This window comes from Microcaecilia unicolor, chromosome 11, assembly GCF_901765095.1.
Source record: "Microcaecilia unicolor chromosome 11, aMicUni1.1, whole genome shotgun sequence".
In the NCBI taxonomy this organism is placed as follows: domain Eukaryota; kingdom Metazoa; phylum Chordata; class Amphibia; order Gymnophiona; family Siphonopidae; genus Microcaecilia; species Microcaecilia unicolor.
Genome location: NC_044041.1, coordinates 143,108,998 through 143,133,065, shown reverse-complemented (window position 1 = coordinate 143,133,065; position 24,068 = coordinate 143,108,998). Strand labels below are relative to the sequence as shown.

General features: G+C 48.3%; 1 protein-coding gene across 5 annotated transcripts in view; it reads right to left on the bottom strand.

The window, feature by feature from the left end:
* Window positions 1–24,068, bottom strand: part of RELB (RELB proto-oncogene, NF-kB subunit) — a 321,053-nt gene that overhangs the window by 37,008 nt on the left and 259,977 nt on the right. For all 5 annotated transcript variants that reach the window (XR_003943711.1, XM_030217493.1, XM_030217497.1 and 2 more), the window contains one exon: window positions 13,272–13,340. Coding sequence is in view for 4 of the 5 variants with exons in the window: in XM_030217493.1 (XP_030073353.1) it covers window positions 13,272–13,340 (69 nt within the window). In the remaining variant the exon portion in view is untranslated. The remainder of the gene's footprint in view (window positions 1–13,271; window positions 13,341–24,068) is intronic.

Sequence of the window (24,068 nt, the reverse complement as noted above, 5' to 3'; positions counted from 1 at the left end):
CCCATGCATCACTCTCAGACACACACATACTCACTTCATGTAACTGTCAGACTTACTGTCTCCTAACAGAGTACTACAATAAATAATTGAAAATACATGAGAATTGTGACTGCCCATTTCATTTCTAGCAGAACACTGCACACACAGAAAACAACAACTGTGCCACCAAATAAAATTACAACCAACACAACAAAAAAACTAATTACACACAACACAAAAATGTAAATTAATCATTACCATGACAACACAATTACCCTAAATATCCCTTTCAAAACATTAATTGCAAAAAACAAATACCTTACTAGCGCCCGTTTCATTGGTCTCAGAAACGGGCCTTTTTTTACTAGTAATGTTCTGTTATGTATTGTGTTGACATTGTAAATAGTATACCATGCCATACTTTGTATTGTTTTTGAATATTTTTACTGCTGTAATTGTCTATTGCTCATGTTGATCTATTCTTACTGTACACCGCCTTGAGTGAATTCCATTAAAAAGGCGGTAAATAAATTCTTATAATAAATAAATATACCACTTTTCTATATTCACCTACGTGTCCAGTTAATTTACTGAGGCAAGACCTCCTTCAAAAATTTCAGGTTGTTATTGATTTTGCAATAACTCCCTCACGACAGTTTGTGGTGCCTACCCCTGATCCTTTGCAAAACCCTTTGCTGAGTGGGGTCTGGCCCACTAAAGACCATCCCTATGGTAATATTAAATTGGTTTCTTTGGTTGATCTCTGTCTGAAACCAGGCTGTGATGGTACTGAGGTGGTCCAACATTCATTGTCCTCTGCCTCTTTACAAGGAATTGAAGAGAACATCAGATTATTGTTGAAACATGATATAATTGAATTAAGTGATTTTCTTTATAACACCCCACTATTTCCAGTACCCAAGGATGAGGGCAGGTGGCGCATGGTCCAGAACCTGTGTGGTTTGAACGAATGTGTAAGTCCAGAGTTTACCAATGTTGAAAATCCAGCCACTATTTTACAAACTCAAACATTGGGAAAGTACCATTCTGTGCTCGACTTAGCTAATGCTTTTTTCTGTGTTCTATTACACCCTGATAGCCACTTCCCTCACAGCATTTCAGTTTAGGGGCTAAACTTATCAATGAACTAGGTTACCCCAAGGGTATACTGAGAGCCCTTCCATCTTTTCTAGAATCCTCTCTCATGACCTTGTTCAGTTTAAGTAATGCCTTCCAGAGGGAGTTATTTTGCTTCAGTATGCTTATGATCTTTTGTTGTCTGTTCCCATTGCTGAGTATGTCTGAAATATACTGAAGCCCTATTACATGTTCTGCAGGAGGGAGGTTACAAAGTAAATCCATCTAAAGCCCAGATTTGTCAGACACAAGTTAAATTTTTAGGCTTAGAGATAGGACTGGGCCTTGTAGATCTTCTTGCTGCTATGCATTCCTCCATTATTAAAGCAATTGAGAGGCTTACTGGGGATTTTAAATTTTTGCAGGATTTGGGTACTCGCATTTAGTTTTTGGGTACAGCCCCTTAGGTGCCATCTAAAAGGCAATCTTCCTGTTATCCTCATTGATGCTGACATACAGCTCATTGAAGATTTAGTTGAAGTTATTAGTGCTCCTTTACTTGCTATTTTGGCCCTTTGTTCGCCTGTGCATGTATGGGTCTCTGTGTTGGCTGGGCTGCAGTCCAGACAGGGTATCCTCTGTCTGGACTGCAGCCCAGTAGGATATTGCTCTGGCACATTTAGCCCAGTTGAATTAGCTTTTTCACCTTGTGAACAGGGACTTGTGGCCTGTGCAGCAACTGTCCAAAAGGTACTCTCTCACATACCAGGTTCCAGAATACACCTTCACACCTCACATGAAGACTCTTTTGAAGCATCCTCAGCTTACATTTACAAGTTCCCAGCAGGGTACTTGTATGGCACTGTTACTCAACTCTAGTAAAATTAGAACTCAGAGGGAGGACTGATGCTTTTGAATTCCTTACCCACTTGTTAGGAGAGCAGGTTACCTCCCCACATTTATGTGGCATACACACCTGCCACCTGCAGGACTAATACTGTCTAACATTCTGATGTGTCCGATGGCACATACTGGTTCACAGATGGCTCTTGCCGGAATCAGGTGGCTGGTGTTGCTGCCATACAACTATCACCAGATGGGAAAATTTAGCAGTGTTTACAAAAACAATTGCCTTCTGGGTAGACTGCCCAGGCGGCTGAATTAAGTGCACTCTTCTTAGTCTTGCTGCAAATACAAAAGGTAAAATTATGTATCATACCTGATAATTTTCTTTCCATTAATCATAGCTGATCAATCCATAGACTGGTGGGTTGTGTCCATCTACCAGCAGGTGGAGATAGAGAGCAATCCTTTTGCCTCCCTATATGTGGTCATGTGCTGCCGGAAACTCCTCAGTATGTCGATATCAAAGCTCCATCTGCAGGACTCAGCACTTAGAGAATTACACCCACAAAGGGACACTCTGCCCACCTCACCACCGCCGAAACGGGGGAGGGAAATCAACCCAGCTCATCCCCACACAAGTGGGGGAGGGGAATCCGTCCAGCTCATCCCCGCGGAGCGGGGGAGGGACACCACACCCGCCGATGCGGGGGGATCTGGCTTATCCTGCAACCGCAACCGAGGGAGGAGCTGACTGACCCTACCACCGCCGAAGCGGGAGGGGTACAAAGCTGCCCTACAGCCGCTCGAAGCGGGAGGGAGCGCCGGCAGAATTTAGGTCTCAATCCAGCCCCGTAAAACGGAGGGGAGAGGAATGCAGCAGCTCACTGTAACACAAAATTGTCTCAACTCCTGAAGAATCCAATTGAAAAAACTTGAACACGAAGTCCTCCTGAACAGGAACTGAAGACTAAACTTGAACCTGAAATGCAACCAGAATAAAAACAGTAGAGATATCTGGGCGGGGCTATGGATTGATCAGCTATGATTAATGGAAAGAAAATTATCAGGTATGATACATAATTTTACCTTCCATATCATCATGCTGATCAATCCATAGACTGGTGGGATGTACCGAAGCAGTACTCACCCAGGGCGGGACATAGAAATCCCTGACCGCAACACTGAAGCTCCAAACCGGGCCTCCGCCCGAGCAGCCACAGTCAAGCGGTAATGCCTGGAGAAGGTATGAGCCGATGCCGAAGTTGCTGCCTTGTAAATCTCTTCCAAGGAGACGGACCCGGCCTCCGCCATCGAGGCCGCCTGAGCTCTAGTGGAGTGAGCCTTCAGCCGGATAGGCGGCACCTTCCCCGCGGCCACATAAGCCGCTGCAATGGCTTCCTTGACCCATCTTGCCACTGTAGGCTTAGCAGCCTGCAGACCCTTATGAGGACCTGCAAACAGGACAAACAGATGATCCGACTTCCGGAAATCATTGGTCACTTCCAAGTATCTGATGATGACTCGTCTCACATCTAGATATTTGAGAGCAGAGTACTCCTCTGGGTAGTCCTCCCTACGAAAGGATGGGAGACAGAGCTGCTGATTCACATGGAAGCGAGAAACAATCTTGGGCAGGAAGGAATAGACACTCCTGCCTCAGTGAACTGCAGAAAGGGCTCTCGACATGATAGCGCCTGGAGCTCGGAAACTCTTCTGGCTGAAGTGATAGCCACCAAAAAGACTGCTTTCAACGTCAGGTCTTTCAGAGATGCCCTCGACAAGGGTTCAAAAGGTGGCTTCTGCAAGGCTCTTAGCACCAGATTGAGATTCCACGCAGGTACCACTGAGTGCAGAGGAGGGCGCAGGTGATTAACTCCCTTGAGAAAGCGCACCACATCTGGCTGCGAAGCCAGGGAAGCACCCTTCAGGCGGCCCCTGAAGCAAGCCAGAGCCGCTACCTGGACTTTAAGGGAACTGAGCGACAGGCCTTTCTCCAGACCTTCTTGCAGGAACGCCAACACTGAAGAAATTGGAGCAGTGAATGGAGAAAGGGAGCCTGCCTCACACCACGATGCAAAGGTACGCCAAACCCTGGCGTAAGCAGTAGAAGTAGAGCGCTTCCTCGCTCTCAGCATAGTGGCGATGACCTTGTCTGAGAAGCCTTTCTTCCTCAGACGCTGCCGCTCAATAGCCAGGCCATAAGACCAAAGGGGGAGGGATCCTCCATCACCACGGGACCCTGATGCAACAGGCCCTGCTCCGCTGGCAGTCGCAGAGGTCCGTCCACTGAGAGCCTGATCAAGTCCGCATACCAGGGACATCTGGGCCAGTCCGGACCCACCAGGATTACCCAGCCCGGATGCTTTGCCACCCGGTCTAGCACCCTGCCCAACATGGGCCAGGGTGGGAACACATAGAGAAGCTCCTGTGTCGGCCACTGTTAGAGAAGAGCATCTACTCCCAGAGATCGAGGGTCCCGTCCTCTGCTGAAAAAGCGCGGCACTTGGCAATTGGCCGATGACGCCATCAGATCTAGGCTCAGCTGGCCCCAGCGCTTCGTGATGTCCAAGAACGCCTGAGCCGATAGCTGCCACTCTCCGGGATCCAAGGTATGGCGACTGAGAAAGTCCGCCTGGACATTCATGACTCCAGCAACGTGGGCCGCCGACAGCTGTTCCAGGTTCGCTTCCACCCACTGGCATAGATTCATGGCTTCCTTGGCTAGAGGGGCGCTCTTGGTACCTCCCTGGCGATTGACATAGGCCACAGCCGTGGCATTGTCCGACAGGACCTGTACTGGCTTCAACGCCAGTACCGGGAGAAACTCCAAAAGCGCCAACCGAATAGCTCTGAGTTCCAGGAGGTTGATAGACCACTTTGCCTCTGCAGGAGACCAGAGCCCCTGCGCTGTCCTTCCCAAGCAATGGGCTCCCCAGCCCGTCAAAGAGGCGTCCGTCGTGACGACAACCCACTCCGGGGTCAAAAGAGGCATCCCTGCGGACAACTTGTCTGTCCTCAGCCACCAGCTCAGCGCCTTGTGCACCGCTAGGTCCAAGGGAAGGCGCACAGCGTAATCCTCCGACACTGGAGTCCAGCGCTGCAGCAGAGAGAGTTATAGTGGTCTCATATGAGCACTGGCCCAGGGCACTACTTCCATCGTGGCCGTCATAGAGCCCAACAGCTGCACATAGTCCCAAGCCCGAAGAGGAGAGGCTACTAGGAACTGGTCCACCTGAGCCTGAAGCTTGACAATTCGATTGTCCGGCAGGAACACTCTGCCCACTTGGGTGTCGAATCGAACTCCCAGATATTCCAGGGACTGAGTCGGGCGCAGCTGGCTTTTCTCCCAGTTGATGATCCACCCCAGGGAGCTCAGAAGAGCAATCACCCGGTCTACAGCTCTGCCGCACTCTGCATAAGAGGGGGCTCGGATCAACCAGTCGTCCAGATAAGGATGGACTTGTACTCCTTCCTTTCGAAGGAAGGCCGCGATGACCACCATTACTTTGGAGAAGGTCCGCAGAGCAGTAGCCAACCCGAACGGGAGGGCTCTGAACTGGAAGTGTCGGCCCAGGACTGCAAAACGCAGAAAGCGTTGATGAGGAGGCCAGATGGGAATATGCAGGTAAGCTTCCTTGATGTCCAAGGATGCCAGGAACTCCCCTGCCTTCACTGCCGCTATAACAGAGCGGAGAGTCTCCATTCGGAAGTGCCGAACTTTCAAGGCCCGATTGACCCCTTTGAGGTCGTGGATAGGCCGTACAGAACCTCCTTTCTTTGGTACCACAAAGTAAATGGAGTAACGTCCCTTGCCAAGCTGATCTTCTGGCACCGGAACCACCGCACCCAGGCGGATCAGATTGTCCAAAGTCTGCTGCACTGCCACAGCTTTGACCGGAGACTTGCAGGGAGAGTGTACAAACCCGTCTCTTAAGGGTCGGCAGAACTCTAGCTTGTAGCCGTCTCTGATGACTTCCAGGACCCAAGCATCTGAAGTTACCCTGGTCCACTCGCCCAGAAACGAGGACAGGTGTCCTCCAATCTGCACTGGGCCATGGACCAGGGCCCCGTCATTGGGTACGAGACCCTGGGGGAGGACCGGAGGAAGCACCTCCGGGACGGCGGTCTCTGCGAAAGGAATGCTGCTTGGGGGAGAAGTTCCTCTTGAAGGAAGAGGGGGCAATGGAGCCCGACTTGCCCGGGCGATACCGACGGGCTTCCTGAAACCGTCCTTTGGAGGACCCGGGGCGAGCACCACTGGCCCGAGCCCTGACCTCTGGTAACCTCTTGCCCTTAGACGTGCCGAGATCGGTCACAATTTTGTCCAGCTCGACCCCAAAAAGCAGCCTGCCTTTAAAAGGCAACTTAGCCAGGCGAGACTTAGAGGCGTGGTCCGCAGACCAATGCTTCAGCCAAAGCCACCGCCGCGCAGAGACTGTCTTTAGCTGAGGCTCTCAAGACATCATACAGCAAGTCTGCCAAATAAGCCAAGCCCGATTCCAGGGCCGGCCAATCAGCCCTCAAGGAAGGATCCGAGGGGGAAGCCCGCTGCACAATCGTCAGGCACGCCCTGGCCACATAGGAGCCGCAAACTGAGGCCTGCAAACTTAAAGCAGCCGCCTCGAAGGACGACAAGGCCGCCTCCAATCTTCTGTCTTGGGCGTCCTTTAGGGCCGTGCCACCTTCCACCGGCAACGCCGTTTTCTTAGTCACCGCAGTGATTAAAGAATCCACGGTAGGCCAAAGAAAGGCCTCCCATTCACCTTCAGGCAGCGGATAGAGGCGGGACATAGCCCTAGCCACTTTGAGGCTCGCTTCTGGGACATCCCATTGAGCCGAAATCAAGGTGTGCATGGCCTCATGCACGTGGAAGGTTCTAGGCGGGCGCTTCGTCCCCAGCATAATGGCGGAGCCAACAGAGGCTGAGGGAGAGACGTCCTCCGGAGAGGAAATCTTCAAAATGCTCATGGCCTGCACTAACAGGTTGGGCAAATCATCTGAGCGAAAGATCCGCGCTGCAGAGGGGTCATCTGCTCCATCCGAGCGGGAATCCGTCTCCTCCAAGGAATCCCCAAAGGACCGTTGGGAGAACTCAGATATGCTGCCCTCAGCTACAGTGGTGGAAATAAGTATTTGATCCCTTGCTGATTTTGTAAGTTTGCCCACTGACAAAGACATGAGCAGCCCATAATTGAAGGGTAGGTTATTGGTAACAGTGAGAGATAGCACATCACAAATTAAATCCGGAAAATCACATTGTGGAAAGTATATGAATTTATTTGCATTCTGCAGAGGGAAATAAGTATTTGATCCCCCACCAACCAGTAAGAGATCTGGCCCCTACAGACCAGGTAGATGCTCCAAATCAACTCGTTACCTGCATGACAGACAGCTGTCGGCAATGGTCTCCCTTAGAGATCCTATGTATTTGTTCCCAAGGTTGCTTGAATTCAGACACAGTCTTCAACTTCACCTCCCTAACTGGGAGGCCGTTCCACAAATTCACCACTCTTTCTATGAAATAGTATTTCCTCAGGTTACTCCCAAGTCTGCCCCTTTCATCTTCATCCTATGCCCCCTCATTTCAAAGCTTCATTTCAATTGAAAGACTTGCCTCCTTGTGCATTTAAGTCACAGAGGTATTTAAATGTCTATCACATATCCCCTCTCCCGCCTTTCTTCTAAAACAGATAGGGTTCCTGTGGAATCCACCTGGAGGGGAGGGAGGACAACAAAGTAATCATACATGCAAGGCAGCAAAAGTAGCAGTAGCCCTGGCAAAAACATTGAGTGCTAGAAATAAATGAATTTTAAATATTTTTAAATTAGTCTTGCTAAGTTCAGTCCTTTCAGTAACCTCCTCCTCTCACAGCTTCAGCATTTGCTGCTTTTGGCAATTGCAATTTACTGCTGTAATGTTTGTTTCAGCTGCTATCAGGTCAAATGCGGCCACATCGGGCAATTGATTTTAATAAAGAGCATTTCTACTTTCACTCTGGTCTGCATTGTTCTCCTGTGGGTTATCTGCATGTAGATCATAGCCTCTATTGTTCCATATCTATATATAATATATATAGTATATATTATATATAGTATATATATACTAGTAAAAAAGGCCCGTTTCTTACAGAAATGAAATAGGTGCTAGCAAGGTTTTCCTCGGAGTGTGTATGTTTGACAGAGTGTGTTTGACAGTGACTGTGTGTGAGAGCGAGAGAGTGAATGTGCGAGTGTGTATGTGTGACAGAGAGAGAGTGAGACTGTCTCCTCTGTCCCCTACCCCCCCTCCAGCCACTCAGCAATTCTTCTCTCTCCCCTGCTCCACCAGGCACCCAGCGATTCTCCTCTGTCCCTTGCCCCCTCTGTAGCCACACAGCGATTCTCTTCTCTCCCCTGCCCCCCCTCCAGCCACCCAGCGATTCTCCTCTCTCCCCTGCCCCCCCATCCAGCCACCCAGCGATTCTCCTCTCTCCCCTGCCCCCCTCCAGGCACCCAACAATTCTCCTCTGTCCCCTGGCCCCCTTGTAGCCACCCAGCGATTCTCCTCTCTCCCCTGCCCCCCCCTCCAGGCACCCACCGAGTCTCCGCTGCTCCTTTGAAAGCCCTGCCCGTCTGTAGCCTTCCCTTCGAGTTCGTTCCCTCTGAGTCCCACCTTCTGACGTAATTTCCTCTTTCTGCGAGGGCAGGACTCTGAGGGAACGACTGGAAGGGAAGGCTACAGACGGGCAGGGCTTTCAAAGGAGCAACGGAGACTCGGTGGGTGCCTGGAGGGGGGGCAGGGGAGAGAGGAGAATCGCTAGGTGGCAATGACGGACCGGGCAGGCGGGTTGGGTGTTTTTTTACAGACCGATGATTGGTTCCTCGTTCTTGTGACGTTGCGGGACAGTGAGAGCCAATGAAACGCTGAGTTACAGACTTACGAACCCTACACTGCTACAGTTCCACGCAATCAGCTTCAGAACGTTGGAGGTGCTTTTTATTATATAGGATATACACATACACAATACATTACAGTTGTGGCAGATTAGTTACAAATCCACTGTCTGGTGCACTTGAAGGCCTGTATGCCTTGGAAACCTCCCCCCCCCTCAAAAAAATTGTTTCTGGCTAATCCACTGCAGCACACTGATGGCACACATTGATTATCCTATAGTTTTTCAAAGGGTAAATTATGTACATATTTTTAGCCGCATGGGGTGTAAATTTATAATAGGGCACTTAAGTGCCTTTTTGGAATTTTAACATATTTATAAGTAAAGGTCCCAAGAAACAAAGTAGTCCAAAAAGGATGGTAGTCATAGAATGAGACAGTTAATGGAGATTAAAAACTCCTGGTCTCCCTCAGGTTTGCTCCTCTTTTCACCCCTCCCTGCCCACAAACCTCAAATTGAGGCAGTGGACAAAGAAATTATATATATAAGAAGTGATATTAACTGTTAATTCTGGGATTTAAAAGCTTGAAGTTTGAATTCTTTTCACTCTGCCAGCAAAGTAAAGAGAAGGAATGTCATCTGGAGAATATTAGAAATCCAGCTTGTTGAGCTAGAGGGAAGAAAGGTCAGAAAGACCCTTGTGAGTGATGGATTGCTAAATGCTGGCACAGCTGTAAACTATTATGAATGAATAAAGGAATGAGCCAGACATATGATTAATTGTAGTTTAAAATGCTTAGATAGAAAATACTATTTAGAGAGAGAGAGGCAATAGATTAGTATTTACAAGTTTTTGATATTTAGAATATGTCTTATAAGAAATACTGATTCTGTGTAAATTAATAAGGTTTGTGTCTGTGTAGAATATCTGTTAAATTCTGTATTACTCTTTGTCTGCTGTTTAAGAGGTCAAGCAAGGACTGCATTGAGGAGATCAACATGTGGTTTGACTTAGCCATAGTTCTGGCTGGTTCAATGTATAAGCTGATAGGTGAAGAGGTCAGAACTAGTCAGCTCTCTTCTCCTTGATTAATTATAGCTAAGTGTAGGACTGGCCTCCTGGAAGTAATAACCTGGTATGTATGCTATTAAGTAAGATTGGCTTTTGACCCCTTTAATGAATGCCAGAGTTTAGTTAGCAGTTAGTACTAGGAATATGAGAAATCAATCATAATAACATGTAAGAGACTGGAGCCCAAATGTCTGGCTTAAGGGGCCCCAGGTCAGAGGTCAGTTTAGGATGTCTGGAACCTATGTAACTGATATTTCAAAAGTAATGATTGGTTGAGGCAAGGTAGCCAATCAATTTCTTAACCAATTGGGAGTAAAGGGGGCTAGGCTAGGAGGAGGGCTTAGGACCCTATTTAAGTAGGAGCAGAAGCAGTTTACGTCAGAAGGAGCTCAGAAGAAAGAGAAGGACAGAAGGAACAGACAGAAGAAGGAGAAGACAGCATAAGAAGAGAAGCAGCTGAGACAAAGACAAAAAGAGCTGAGAGAAAGAGAAGAGAGCTAGAACTGATGTCTTGCTTTGTTTGCTGGCAAATAAAGAAGATTACTTTCTCATTCTGGTGTGTGCTGTCTGACTCCTGAAGCATCACAAATTCATGCATCCATTCCTGCAACAAAATATTAAATGCTTGAGCTGGCGGGGATCCCCAAACCCTGCCACCTGAAGATTTCCTCTTCCTCCTTGAGCAGCCAGCACTCTTCCAAACAGCAGCTAGCAGCACTTACCTCAAACTGATGCTGCTGCTGGCAGGCCGTTTATGCTCAGTGCTTTTGCATGTGCAAAAACTGAGCATGTGCAGAAGGGCCGGTCTCAGCCTCAACTCAAGGTAAGTGCTGCTGGCTGACATTTAGAAAAGCGAGGGCTGCCCAAGGAGAGAAAATCTTCAGCTGGCAAGGTTTGGGAATCCCCACCAGCCACAGAAAGGGTGTCAAATGTTTGGGTGGGCCCGAGTCCAAAGTGGGTGGGCTACACCACTGATTAAAAAGATTAAGAAGGGCAGAGGCTGTTTGTGTGGCTCATGTGGCTAAAAAGGCATTTTAAGCAAATTCAAAACTGCAATAAAACTGCAAAATGGCATCATTATTAAATAGCTAAGTAACTGCTCTAAAAATGCTTTAAAAATAAATTATATATCCAGAGGCCATTTTGTTTTTGTCATTTTAATCGTGGTTTTAAATTTGCTTTAAAATGCTTTTGTAGCCATATGAGCCACACAAACAGCTCTACCCTTCATAATTTTACCTTTCTTTTGGGTTTGATTTCATATTTGATTTTCCAATAAAATAGCTTATCTTTCATCAACCATGTCTGCTTCTATAAATACTACCACTTATTTATAAAGGTAATATTGGTGCCTATGTATCTTTATAAAATAGGCACCCGAAACTGCTCCCAGTAGCACACAAACTGTTGTACACATTGCAACTCTGCCCCTGTTCTCCCCAAGCTATGCCCATTCCCCCCTCCCCCAGAATACCTGTTGCTGACTTGTATATTTGACATTTCATCAGAACCATTTTTATGGGCCATTTTGCACATTAAACAGTGTTTTATATATAAGGATATAAGCATCCAAAGCACATATCTGCAGAAACTTAGTAGAAGTTACACTTGCTTTGGGGCAGGTTTAATTCTGCACGGGAATTTTCAGAGAGGCAATTTTAGAAAAGCACATAGGTGCATATGTTACTTTTATAAAACATCCCCTTTAAATAATGGAATGCAAAATATACTCTTTTAATAAATCTATCATGACCTCAGCCGTGCAACTCATACTCATGCCTTCAAGAATTAAGCACTTGATTCATCATTGGTCTCTTCTTTAAATGGATAATCTTTTCAACTTTGCTAAACATAATCAGTACTAGATTTCATATCTAATAATGACATAAATTAACCACTTAGCTTTGTCAGCTCAGGTATAAGTGGTCCGACATGACTCATGTTTTGTACAATTTGTCAGCCAAACACATCTTGCCAAAACATGAGTCATGTTAGACCACTTACTCCTGAGCCGACAAAGCTAAGTGGTTAATTTATATCATTATTAGATATGAAGCAGAAATTTAAGAGCAAAGTTCTCCGGGGTTAATTTTTGAAAGTGGAATTGCCATGTTCTGCACAAGGAAAAGTATGAATGTACTTTTTACATGTGAGTGCAGTTAGTATCTTGAATTTGAAAATCAGATTGTTTTGTGATTCATTAAGGAATTTGCCTTTGACAATGTAATGCGCCGCTTGGTCATGTTGTCCTGATGCTGCCTTGTTAAAGCCCTTTCTGGCTTCCTTGCAAAAGCTGCTGAATTACAATGTCAGCAAACACACACAAAAAAAGAAAATATGGCACTCCTGATCCTAATCCAGTCCTGGACTCTAGTCCTTCTTATAGGGATATTTCTCCTCACAAGAAGTCACAAGAATGTTCAAACCCATCCAGTGATAATCTCAGTTCTGTTTACCTAGCTGTTCTGTCCTGTGAGCAGAGAACTCTCTCTCTCTCAGCAATGACCTTTCTGTAATTCATAGTGCTTGTCAGTAGCAGCATTCACAAGACACCGAAAGTAAGAGAGAGGTGTGTTCTTTACCCCTCCTCCATCTAATAAAGTTCTTTTAACAATCAGTTTCTCTTAATCTCCCTGTTTAGCAGCTCATGCAGCCGGGGAAGTTCACAGTTTTCCCACACACACTCTGACCAACTAAGCATCTCTGTGGCTGAGTCTGTCCCTCCACCCTCATATTGGCAATTACAAACACCAGGTACCACCACCTGGGAAAGTAAAAAAAGAAATCCGTGCAGTTTCAAGCACTGACCGACTGGCACAGTTTATTCTGTGGCAATCTCTACTGCTTCTTTTTCTTTGGGAATAGGTCTCTTAGGCAGTTTGAAACTCTGCTTGATCTGCTCATTCCATCTCCTCCCCCTCAGCTCTCACCTCCAGGTCTTGTTAGCCCATGCTGGCCCTTCCCTCTCACTTCAGCATTCTTGTTAGCCCATTCTGGGATACTGGGCTAACTCTGCATCCTGGCCCTTCCACATGGACTGACTCTGGGGCTTCCTGGGAGTGACTAGAGAGCTGGGATCCCCTCCTTTCCAGGGCCCTTCTGGGTTTTCCAACCTACTTAGGGCTCTGCTCCTGGGCTGCTGAGAAAATGAGCCAGATTTACTATCAAACTGCTTATCCTGCATGAGTACAGCCTCTGGATTATCACAACATATTCTGTGTCTTGGCTGCTCTGTCAAATCTGAGAGCATTGTTTACTATGATTTGAAACTGGTTTAACATCTATATGAATTATGCAGATCAGAATGACTAATTAGGGTGCAGGCTTTCCAAGATCCACTTTAAGATTAGCATATTAAAACTGCAATGATGCATGACAGATTAGAAGAAAACCTCACAGTACCTCCCTGGGTCGAGAATACCCACCTGGGCCTGATAGCTCCCCCATGACATCAGGTAAACCTCGCTTCCGCTTCTGATCCACACCATATGTATCTGGAAGGGACAAGAACATTGAAAAAAAAATGACCTGTCCAGGAAAACTGCCACCTTCTCAGACTGCAGCAATAGAGCACTGTGCTTTATCCTAATTGAGATCAGTGTGCTTGATAAAAGGAGACCTGCCCTTTTCTCCAGACTGACATTATAGAAGATTGCAATATATACCAAATAAAACTTCACTAGTTATGTGTTCAGTAATTTAAATTATTCTGAAGCCTCCATTTTTTCACAGATATTATTGTGATCAACCGGCATAATAACATCCTTATTGGCTGAAAAACCTTTCACCTTCCAATTATTTCTTGATGTAAATGCTTTCAAATTTTTTTTTTTTAATTTTATTTTATTTAAATTTCACACTTAAAGTACAAGCATTTACATCTTGTGACAGAAACTCAGAGTAAGTATTTTATAAGAAATACATCAAATTTTAAAAGGAAAATTAACTAACTCTTTCTTAGACCACCTAATCAGAAAAAGAGTAGGGGCGTTAGGTAACATTGGTTGTAATTATATAAGAAAAGGAAAAAATGAAAACATAGAAGGCCTGGAGATACTCCACATTTCATTAATCCAGATTTTCTTAACATTCAGATAACTATCTAGCTACTTTTTTCATTTGCAAAAATAATGCTTTCAATTTTTATAGTTTTTTTAATCAAAATTAAATTAGTCCATTGTTAACGTCTTTTGTACCAATATTTGTTCGATTAATACTTAGCATATTAGCAGATCAAATGTCCCCAACGATGGCCAGCGTTTCGCAGGCTCTCACTGCTGCCTCAGGGGGAGGTTAAAGATGAAGTAAAAGAGGCTATTACAGCCAAATGATTGTCCTTCAAAGAATGGAAAATGGATCCAAATGAAGAAAATAAGAAGCAACATAAACACTGGCAAGTCATAGTAAAAACATAGTAACATAGTAGATGACAGCAGAAAAAGACCTACACGGTCCATCCAGTCTGCCCAACAAGATAAACTCATATGTGCTACTTTTTGTGTATACCCTACCTTGATTTGTACCTGTCCTCTTCAGGGCACAGACCATATAAATCTGCCCAGCACTATCCCCGCCTCTCACCACCGGCTCCGCCTCCCACCACCGGCAAAGTATTAATAAAGAAGGTTAAAAGAGAATATGAAGAGAAACTTGCTGCGGAGGCTAAAACTCAGAGTAACAACCTTTCAGGTACATCAGAAGCAGAAAGCCTGCAAGGGAATCCATGGGACCGTTAGATCATGAATGACCAAAAGGGGCGCTCAAGGAGGACAAGATCATAGCAGAGAATATGTAAGAGTCAGAGAAACTGAATGAAATCTCTGTAAACCTGGAAGATGTAATGACGCAATTTGACAAATTTAAGAGTAGCAAATCTGCTGGACCGGATGGTATTCATCCTCAAGTACTGATAGAATTGAAAAATGAACTTGCGGAAATATTGTTAGTAATATGCAATTTATCTTTAAAATCAAGCGTAGTTCCAGAAGATTGAAGGGAAATTATAGACCGGTGAGCCTGATGTTGGTGCCGGGCAAAATGGTAGAGACTATTATAAAGCGAATGCTACATACCTGTAGAAGGTATTCTCCGAGGACAGCAGGCTGATTGTTCTCACTGATGGGTGACGTCCACGGCAGCCCCTCCAATCGGAATCTTCACTAGCAAAAGCCTTTGCTAGCCCTCGCGCGCCGCGCATGCGCGGTCGTCTTCCCGCCCGAAACCGGCTTGTGCCGGCCAGTCTCATATGTAGCAAGACAAAGATAAGGGAAGACACAACACCAAAGGGGAGGCGGGCGGGTTTGTGAGAACAATCAGCCTGCTGTCCTCGGAGAATACCTTCTACAGGTATGTAGCATTCGCTTTCTCCGAGGACAAGCAGGCTGCTTGTTCTCACTGATGGGGTATCCCTAGCCCCCAGGCTCACTCAAAACAACAACCATGGTCAATTGGGCCTCGCAACGGCGAGGACATAACTGAGATTGACCTAAAAAATTTACCAACTAACTGAGAGTGCAGCCTGGAACAGAACAAACAGGGCCCTCGGGGGGTGGAGTTGGATCCTAAAGCCCAAGCAGGTTCTGAAGAACTGACTGCCCGAACCGACTGTCGCGTCGGGTATCCTGCTGCAGGCAGTAATGAGATGTGAATGTGTGGACAGATGACCACGTCGCAGCTTTGCAAATTTCTTCAATAGAGGCTGACTTCAAGTGGGCTACCGACGCTGCCATGGCTCTAACATTATGAGCCGTGACATGATCCTCAAGAGTCAGCCCAGCCTGGGCGTAAGTGAAGGAAATGCAATCTGCTAGCCAATTGGATATGGTGCGTTTCCCCACAGCCACTCCCCTCCTATTGGGATCAAAAGAAACAAACAATTGGGCGGACTGTCTGTTGGGCTGTGTCCGCTCCAGGTAGAAGGCCAATGCTCTCTTGCAGTCCAAAGTGTGCAGCTGACGTTCAGCAGGGCAGGAATGAGGACGGGGAAAGAATGTTGGCAAGACAATTGACTGGTTCAGATGGAACTCCGACACGACCTTTGGCAAGAACTTAGGGTGAGTGCGGAGGACTACTCTGTTATGATGAAATTTGGTGTAAGGGGCCTGGGCTACCAGGGCCTGAAGCTCACTGACTCTACGAGCTGAAGTAACTGCCACCAAGAAAATGACCTTCCAGGTCAAGTACTTCAGATGGCATGAATTCAGTGGCTGAAAAGGAGGCTTCATCAGCTGGGTGAGAACGACATTGAGATCCCATGACACTGTAGGAGGCTTGACAGGGGGCTTTGACAAAGCAAACCTCTCATGAAGCGAACAACTAAAGGCTGTCCTGAGATCGGCTTACCTTCCACACGGTAACGGTATGCACTGATTGCACTAAGGTGAACCCTTACGGAGTTGGTCTTGAGACCAGACTCAGACAAGTGCAGAAGGTATTCAAGCAGGGTCTGTGTAGGACAAGATCGAGGATCTAGGGCCTTGCTGTCACACCAGACGGCAAACCTCCTCCATAGAAAGAAGTAACTCCTCTTAGTGGAATCTTTCCTGGAAGCAAGCAAGATACGGGAGACACCCTCTGACAGACCCAAAGAGGCAAAGTCTACGCTCTCAACATCCAGGCCATGAGAGCCAGGGACCAGAGGTTGGGATGCAGAAGCGCCCCTTCGTCCTGCGTGATGAGGGTCGGAAAACACTCCAATCTCCACGGTTCTTCGGAGGACAACTCCAGAAGAAGAGGGAACCAGATCTGACGCGGCCAAAAAGGAGCAATCAGAATCATGGTGCCTCAGTCTTGCTTGAGTTTCAACAAAGTCTTCCCCACCAGAGGAATGGGAGGATAAGCATACAGCAGGCCCTCCCCCCAGTCCAGGAGGAAGGCATCCGATGCCAGTCTGCCGTGGGCCTGAAGCCTGGAACAGAACTGAGGGACTTTGTGGTTGGCTCGAGATGCGAAGAGATCCACCAAGGGGGTGCCCCACACCTGGAAGATCTGTCGCACTACATGGGAATTGAGCGACCACTCGTGAGGTTGCATAATCCTGCTCAACCTGTCGGCCAGACTGTTGTTTACGCCTGCCAGATATGTGGCTTGGAGCACCATGCCGTGATGGCGAGCCCAGAGCCACATGCTGACGGCTTCCTGACACAGGGGGCGAGATCCAGTGCCCCCCTGCTTGTTGACGTAATACATGGCAACCTGGTTGTCTGTCTGAATTTGGATAATTTGGTGGGACAGCCGATCTCTGAAAGCCTTCAGAGCGTTCCAGATCGCTCGTAACTCCAGAAGATTGATCTGTAGATCGCGTTCCTGGAGGGACCAGCTTCCTTGGGTGTGAAGCCCATCGACATGAGCTCCCCATCCCAGGAGAGACGCATCCGTGGTCAGCACTTCTTGTGGCTGAGGAATTTGGAAAGGACGTCCCAGAGTCAAATTGGACCAAATCGTCCACCAATACAGGGATTCGAGAAAACTCGTGGACAGGTGGATCACGTCTTCTAGATCCCCAGCAGCCTGAAACCACTGGGAAGCTAGGGTCCATTGAGCAGATCTCATGTGAAGGCGGGCCATGGGAGTCACATGAACTGTGGAGGCCATGTGGCCCAGCAATCTCAACATCTGCCGAGCTGTGATCTGCTGGGACGCTCGCACCCGCGAGACGAGGGACAACAAGTTGTTGGCTCTCGCCTCTGGGAGATAGGCGCAAGCCATCCGAGAATCCAGCAGAGCTCCTATGAATTCGAGTCTCTGCGCCGGGAGAAGATGGGACTTTGGGTAATTTATCACAAACCCCAGTAGCTCCAGGAGGCGAATAGTCATCTGCATGGACTGCAGGGCTCCTGCCTCGGACGTGTTCTTTACCAGCCAATCGTCGAGATATGGGAACACGTGCACCCCCAGCCTGCGAAGTGCTGCTGCTACTACCGCCAAGCACTTTGTGAACACCCTGGGCGCAGAGGCGAGCCCAAAGGGTAGCACACAGTACTGGAAGTGACGTGTGCCCAGCTGAAATCGCAGATACTGTCTGTGAGCTGGCAGTATCGGGATGTGTGTGTAGGCATCCTTCAAGTCCAGAGAGCATAGCCAATCGTTTTCCTGAATCATGGGAAGCAGGGTGCCCAGGGAAAGCATCCTGAACTTTTCTTTGACCAGATATTTGTTCAGGGCCCTTAGGTCTAGGATGGGACGCATCCCCCCTGTTTTCTTTTCCACAAGGAAGTACCTGGAATAGAATCCCAGCCCTTCTTGCCCGGATGGCACGGGCTCGACCGCATTGGCGCTGAGAAGGGCGGAGAGTTCCTCTGCAAGTACCTGCTTGTGCTGCAAACTGTAAGACTGAGCTCCCGGTGGACAATTTGGAGGTTTTGAGGTCAAATTGAGGGTGTATCCTTGCCGGACTATTTGGAGAACCCACTGATCGGAGGTTATGAGAGGCCACCTTTGGTGAAAAGCTTTCAACCTCCCTCCGACTGGCAGGTCGCCCGGCACTGACACTTGGATGTCGGCTATGCTCTGCTGGAGCCAGTCAAAAGCTCGTCCCTTGCTTTTGCTGGGGAGCCGAGGGGCCTTGCTGAGGCGCACGCTGCTGACGAGAGCGCGCGCGCTGGGGCTTAGCCTGGGCCGCAGGCTGTCGAGAAGGAGGACTGTACCTACGCTTGCCAGAAGAGTAGAGAACAGTCTTCCTTCCCCCAAAAAATCTTCTACCTGTAGAGATAGAGGCTGAAGGCTGCCGGCGGGAGAACTTGTTGAATGCGGTGTCCCGCTGGTGGAGCTGCTCTACCACCTGTTCGACTTTCTCTCCAAAAATGTTATCCGCACGGCAAGGCGAGTCCGCAATCCGCTGCTGGATTCTATTCTCCAGGTCGGAGGCACGCAGCCATGAGAGCCTGCGCATCACCACACCTTGAGCAGCGGCCCTGGACGCAACATCAAAGGTGTCATACACCCCTCTGGCCAGGAATTTTCTGCACGCCTTCAGCTGCCTGACCACCTCCTGAAATGGCTTGGCCTGCTCAGGGGGGAGCGCATCAACCAAGCCCGCCAACTGCCGCACATTGTTCCGCATGTGTATGCTCGTGTAGAGCTGGTAAGACTGAATTTTGGCCACGAGCATAGAAGAATGGTAGGCCTTCCTCCCAAAGGAGTCTAAGGTTCTAGAGTCCTTGCCCGGGGGCGCCGAAGCATGCTCCCTAGAACTCTTAGCCTTCTTTAGGGCCAGATCCACAACTCCAGAATCATGAGGCAACTGAGTGCGCATCAGATCTGGGTCCCCATGGATCCGGTACTGGGACTCGATCTTCTTGGGGATGTGGGGATTAGTTAAAGGCTTGGTCCAGTTCGCAAGCAATGTCTTTTTTAGGACATGGTGCAAGGGAACAGTGGACGCTTCCTTAGGTGGAGAAGGATAGTCCAGGAGCTCAAACATTTCAGCCCTGGGCTCGTCCTCCACAACCACCGGGAAGGGGATGGCCGTAGACATCTCCCGGACAAAGGAAGCAAAAGACAGACTCTCAGGAGGAGAAAGCTGTCTTGCAGGAGAGGGAGTGGGATCGGAAGGAAGACCTTCAGACTCCTCGTCAGAGAAATATGTGGGGTCCTCTTCCTCTTCCCACGAGGCCTCACCCTCGGTGTCAGACACAAGTTCACAGACCTGTGTCTGCAACCGTGCCCGACTCGACTCCGTGGAGCCACGTCCACGATGGGGGCGTCGAGAGGTAGACTCCCTCGCCCGCATCAGCGAAGCTCCCTCCGCCGACGTAGTCGGGGAGCCTTCCTGGGAGGCGACGGCAGCCGGCACCGCACGCGGCCCCGACGCCAGAGACCTCACCTCGGGCGATGGGCCAGCCGGCGCCACGCTCGACGGTACCGGCGGCGCAAGCACCGCCGGTACCGGAGGGGTAGGGCGCAACAGCTCTCCCAGAATCTCTGGGAGAACGGCCCGGAGGCTCTCGTTCAGAGCGGCTGCAGAGAAAGGCATGGAGGTCGATGCAGGCGTCGACGTCAGAACCTGTTCCGGGCGTGGAGGCTGTTCCGGGCTGTCCAGAGTGGAGTGCATCGACATCTCCTGAACAGAGGGTGAGCGGTCCTCTCGGCGCCGATGCCTGCTGGGTGCCGACTCCTTCGGCGACCCAGAGCTCTCGGTACCGACATGGGAAGGTGACGATGCTTCTTCGACTTCTTGGGACGAAGCATGTCACCGGAGCTTCCCGGCACCGACGAGGAGGACGTAGAATCCAGCCATCGCTTCCTCGGGGCCGAGACCGAAGAAGGTCGGTCTCGGGGGGGCTGTACCGCAGGAGCCCTCAGGGTAGGGGGAGACCCACCCGAAGGCTCACCGCCACCAGCAGGGGAATGGACAGCCCTCACCTGCACTCCAGACGAAGCACCACCGTCCAACGACATCAGCAGACGAGGTCCCGGTACCACCGACGTCGATGCAGCTGTCCGATGTCTCGGCGCCGATGCAGAGGGCCGATGCCTCGATGCACTCGATGCACTGGCCGCCGAGGATCGATACCCCCGGTGCCGATGCCGACGAACAGCCCGAGAACAAAATGTTCCACTGGGCTAACCTCGCTACCTGAGTCCGCCTTTGCAAAAGGGAACACAGACTACAGGCCTGAGGGCGGTGCCCAGCCCCCAGACACTGAAGACACGACGCGTGCCTGTCAGTGAGCGAGATTACCCGGGCGCACTGGGTGCACTTCTTGAAGCCGCTGGAAGGCTTCGATGTCATGGGCGGAAAAATCACGCCGGCGAAATCGAAAGACGAAATGGCGAAATTTGGCACAGAAAAAAGGAAATTTCGACCGGGGCCTAAGTAAGGCCTACCCCGATGACGAAAGAAAACTTAACGGGGCGAAAAAAACTCGAAGTAGAGGAAGGAAAAAACCAAAAGTGGTTAACCCAAATAATTTTTGGAGTTTCTCACAGAAACTAGTCGAAAACGACGCGCGAGGTCGACTTTTCGGGGCACGAACGGTAAAACACAACCGTACTGAGCGCGGAGAAAAGAAGACTGGCCGGCACAAGCTGGTTTCGGGCGGGAAGACGACCGCGCATGCGCGGTGCGCATCGGCGCGCGAGGGCTAGCAAAGGCTTTTGCTAGTGAAGATTCCGATTGGAGGGGCTGCCGTGGACATCACCCATCAGTGAGAACAAGCAGCCTGCTTGTCCTCGGAGAAAGAACAAAATTACAAAGCCTATTCAAAAGCATGGATTAATGAGACAAAACCAACATGGATTTAGTAAAGGGAAATCTTGCCTCACCAAGCTATTACATTTCTTTGAAGGGGTGAACAAACATGTGGATAAAGGTGAGCAGTCGATATTGTGTATCTGGATTTTCAAAAGATGTTTGACAAAGTACCTCATGAAAGGCTCCAGAGGAAATTGGAGTGTCATGGGATAGGAGGTAGTGTCCTATTGTAGATTAAAAACTGGTTAAAACTTAGAAAACAGAGTAGGATTAAATGGTCAGTATTCTCAATGGAGATGGGTAGATAGTGGGGTTCCCCAGGAGTCTGTGCTGGGACCACTGCCTTTTACCATATTTACAAATGATCTAGAGATGGAAGTAACTAGTGAGGTAATTACATTTGCTGACGACACAAAGTTTTTCAAAGTTGTTAAATCACAAGAGGATTGTGAAAAATTACAAGAGGACCTTACGAGACTGGGAGACTGGGCAACTAAATGGCAGATGATGTTTAATGTGAGCAAGTGCAAAGTGATGAATGTGGGAAAGAGGAACCCGAATTATAGTTACGTAATTCAAGGATCCACGTTAGGAGTCACCGATCAAGAAAGGGATCTAGGCATCATCGTTGATGATACGTGGAAACCCTCTTCTCAGTGTGCGGTGGCAGCTAAGAAAAAAATAGAATGTTAGGTATTATCAGGAAAGGAATGGAAGACAAAAATGAGGATCTTATGATGCCTTTGTAACGCTCCACGATGCGACCGCACCTCGAATATTGTGTTCAATTCTGGTCACCGCATCTCAAAAAAGATATAGTGGAATTAGAAAAGATACAGAGAAGGATGACGAAAATGATAAAGGGGATGGGACAACATCCCTATGAGGAAAAGCTAAAGCAGTAAGTACTCTTCAGCTTGGTGAAAAGACGGCTGAGGGGAGATATGATAGAGATCTATAAAATAATGAGTGGAGTTGTTCTGGAATTTTCTGGCCTTTTCTTTTGGGTCTGCTTATTTCTGTTTGTGTTTCTTTGAGTTTCCACTGATAGTTACAAGACAGGAATTTCTGGCTGACCACAAACTGATAAAGATCATTGCTATGACATCCCAACCAACTGTCTTGTTACAAACAAACTGACAAGACCCCACCATTGTCATGACATCCCAACTGTTTGTTACTGAGCAGAGGTGTTGCAAGGACACTAAGAGCCCTATCACAGGTTTCCTATGTACTTGCAGGATTGCTGATTGGGTGAGGTGGTCCTTTGTGATGGGAAGGGTATATGAGTAACTGCTTATCTAAAGAGACTCTGAAATAGTCCGGATGGCAAGAGAAGTTTCATATACTTGCCACAGCCTATTTCCAGGCGTGGGTGTCCTCCCCGCCTTGTAAGAACTAATTCTTTACAGCTAAGAATCTTTCATTCATTCATTCATTCTTTCTTCCTTTCTTTCTCTCTGTTCTGTGACCTTTGAATGACAGTGAGGAATAAAGCTTTCCTTCCTAATGCTAAATAGTAGTAGTAGTAGTATTGTTAGACTCTGTTCTGTAAAACTACTAATACCAAGAGCCAATAGTATTTCTTGTGCTGTTGCTAGTGAGAAATAAAGATGTCTTTTCTTCTTCTAACTTAGCCTGAGTTTTTTTTAATAAGAATAGCATGACCAAAACGCAGCCAGTACAGAGTAAAACGGGGAGATGTGAACCGCTTGTTTACTCTTTCTAAAAATAGTAGAACTAGAGGGCACGCAATGAAGCTACAAAGAAGTAAATGTAAAATGAATCACAGAAAATATTTCTTCACTCAAATGTTAAATTATACTCTGTAATTCGTTGCTGGAGACTGCAGTAAGCGAATGATACATACCTGTAGCAGGTGTTCTCCGAGGACAGCAGGCTGATTGTTCTCACGACTGGGTTGATGTCCATGGCAGCCCCCACCAACCGGAACAAAACTTCGCGGGCGGTCCCGCACGCAGGGCACGCCCACCGCGCATGCACGGCCGTTTTCCCGCCCGTGCGCGACCGTTCCCGCTCAGTTGAATGACAAGCAAAGGAATGAGTAAAACGCAACTCCAAAGGGGAGGAGGGAGGGTAGGTGAGAACAATCAGCCTGCTGTCCTCGGAGAACACCTGTTACAGGTGCTACAGGTATGTATCATTCGCTTTCTCCGAGGACAAGCAGGCTGCTTGTTCTCACGACTGGGGTATCCCTAGCTCTCAGGCTCACTCAAAACAAGAACCCAGGTCAATTGAACCATGCAATGGCGAGGGCATAACAGAAATTGACCTACGAAGAACAACTAACTAAGAGTGCAGCCTGAACAGAATAAAATCGGGTCCTGGAGGGTGGAGTTGGATTCAAACCCCAAACAGATTCTGCAGCACCGACTGCCCGAACCGACTGTCGCGTCGGGTATCCTGCTGGAGGCAATAATGTGATGTGAATGTGTGGAGAGATGACCACGTCACAGCCTTGCAAATCTCTTCAATAGTGGCTGACTTCAAGTGGGCCACTGACGCTGCCATGGCTCTAACACTATGAGCCGTGACATGACCCTCAAGAGTCAGCCCAGCCTGGGCGTAAGTGAAGGAAATGCAATCTGCTAGCCAATTGGAGATGGTGCGCTTCCCGACAGCGACCCCTTTCCTATTGGGGTCGAAAGAAATAAACAATTGGGCGGACTGTCTGTGGGGCTGTGTCCGCTCCAGATAGAAGGCCAACACTCGCTTGCAGTCCAATATGTGCAACTGACGTTCAGCAGGGCGGGTATGTGGTCTGGGAAAGAATGTTGGCAAGACAATTGACTGACTAAGATGGAACTCCAACACCACCTTTGGCAGGAACTTAGGGTGAGTGTGGAGTACTACTCTGTTATGATGAAATTTTGTATAAGGAGCATGAGCTACCAGGGCTTGCAGCTCACTGACTCTACGAGCTGAAGTAACTGCCACCGAGAAAATGACCTTCCAGGTCAAGTACTTCAGATGGCAGGAATTCAATGGCTCAAAAGGAGGTTTCATC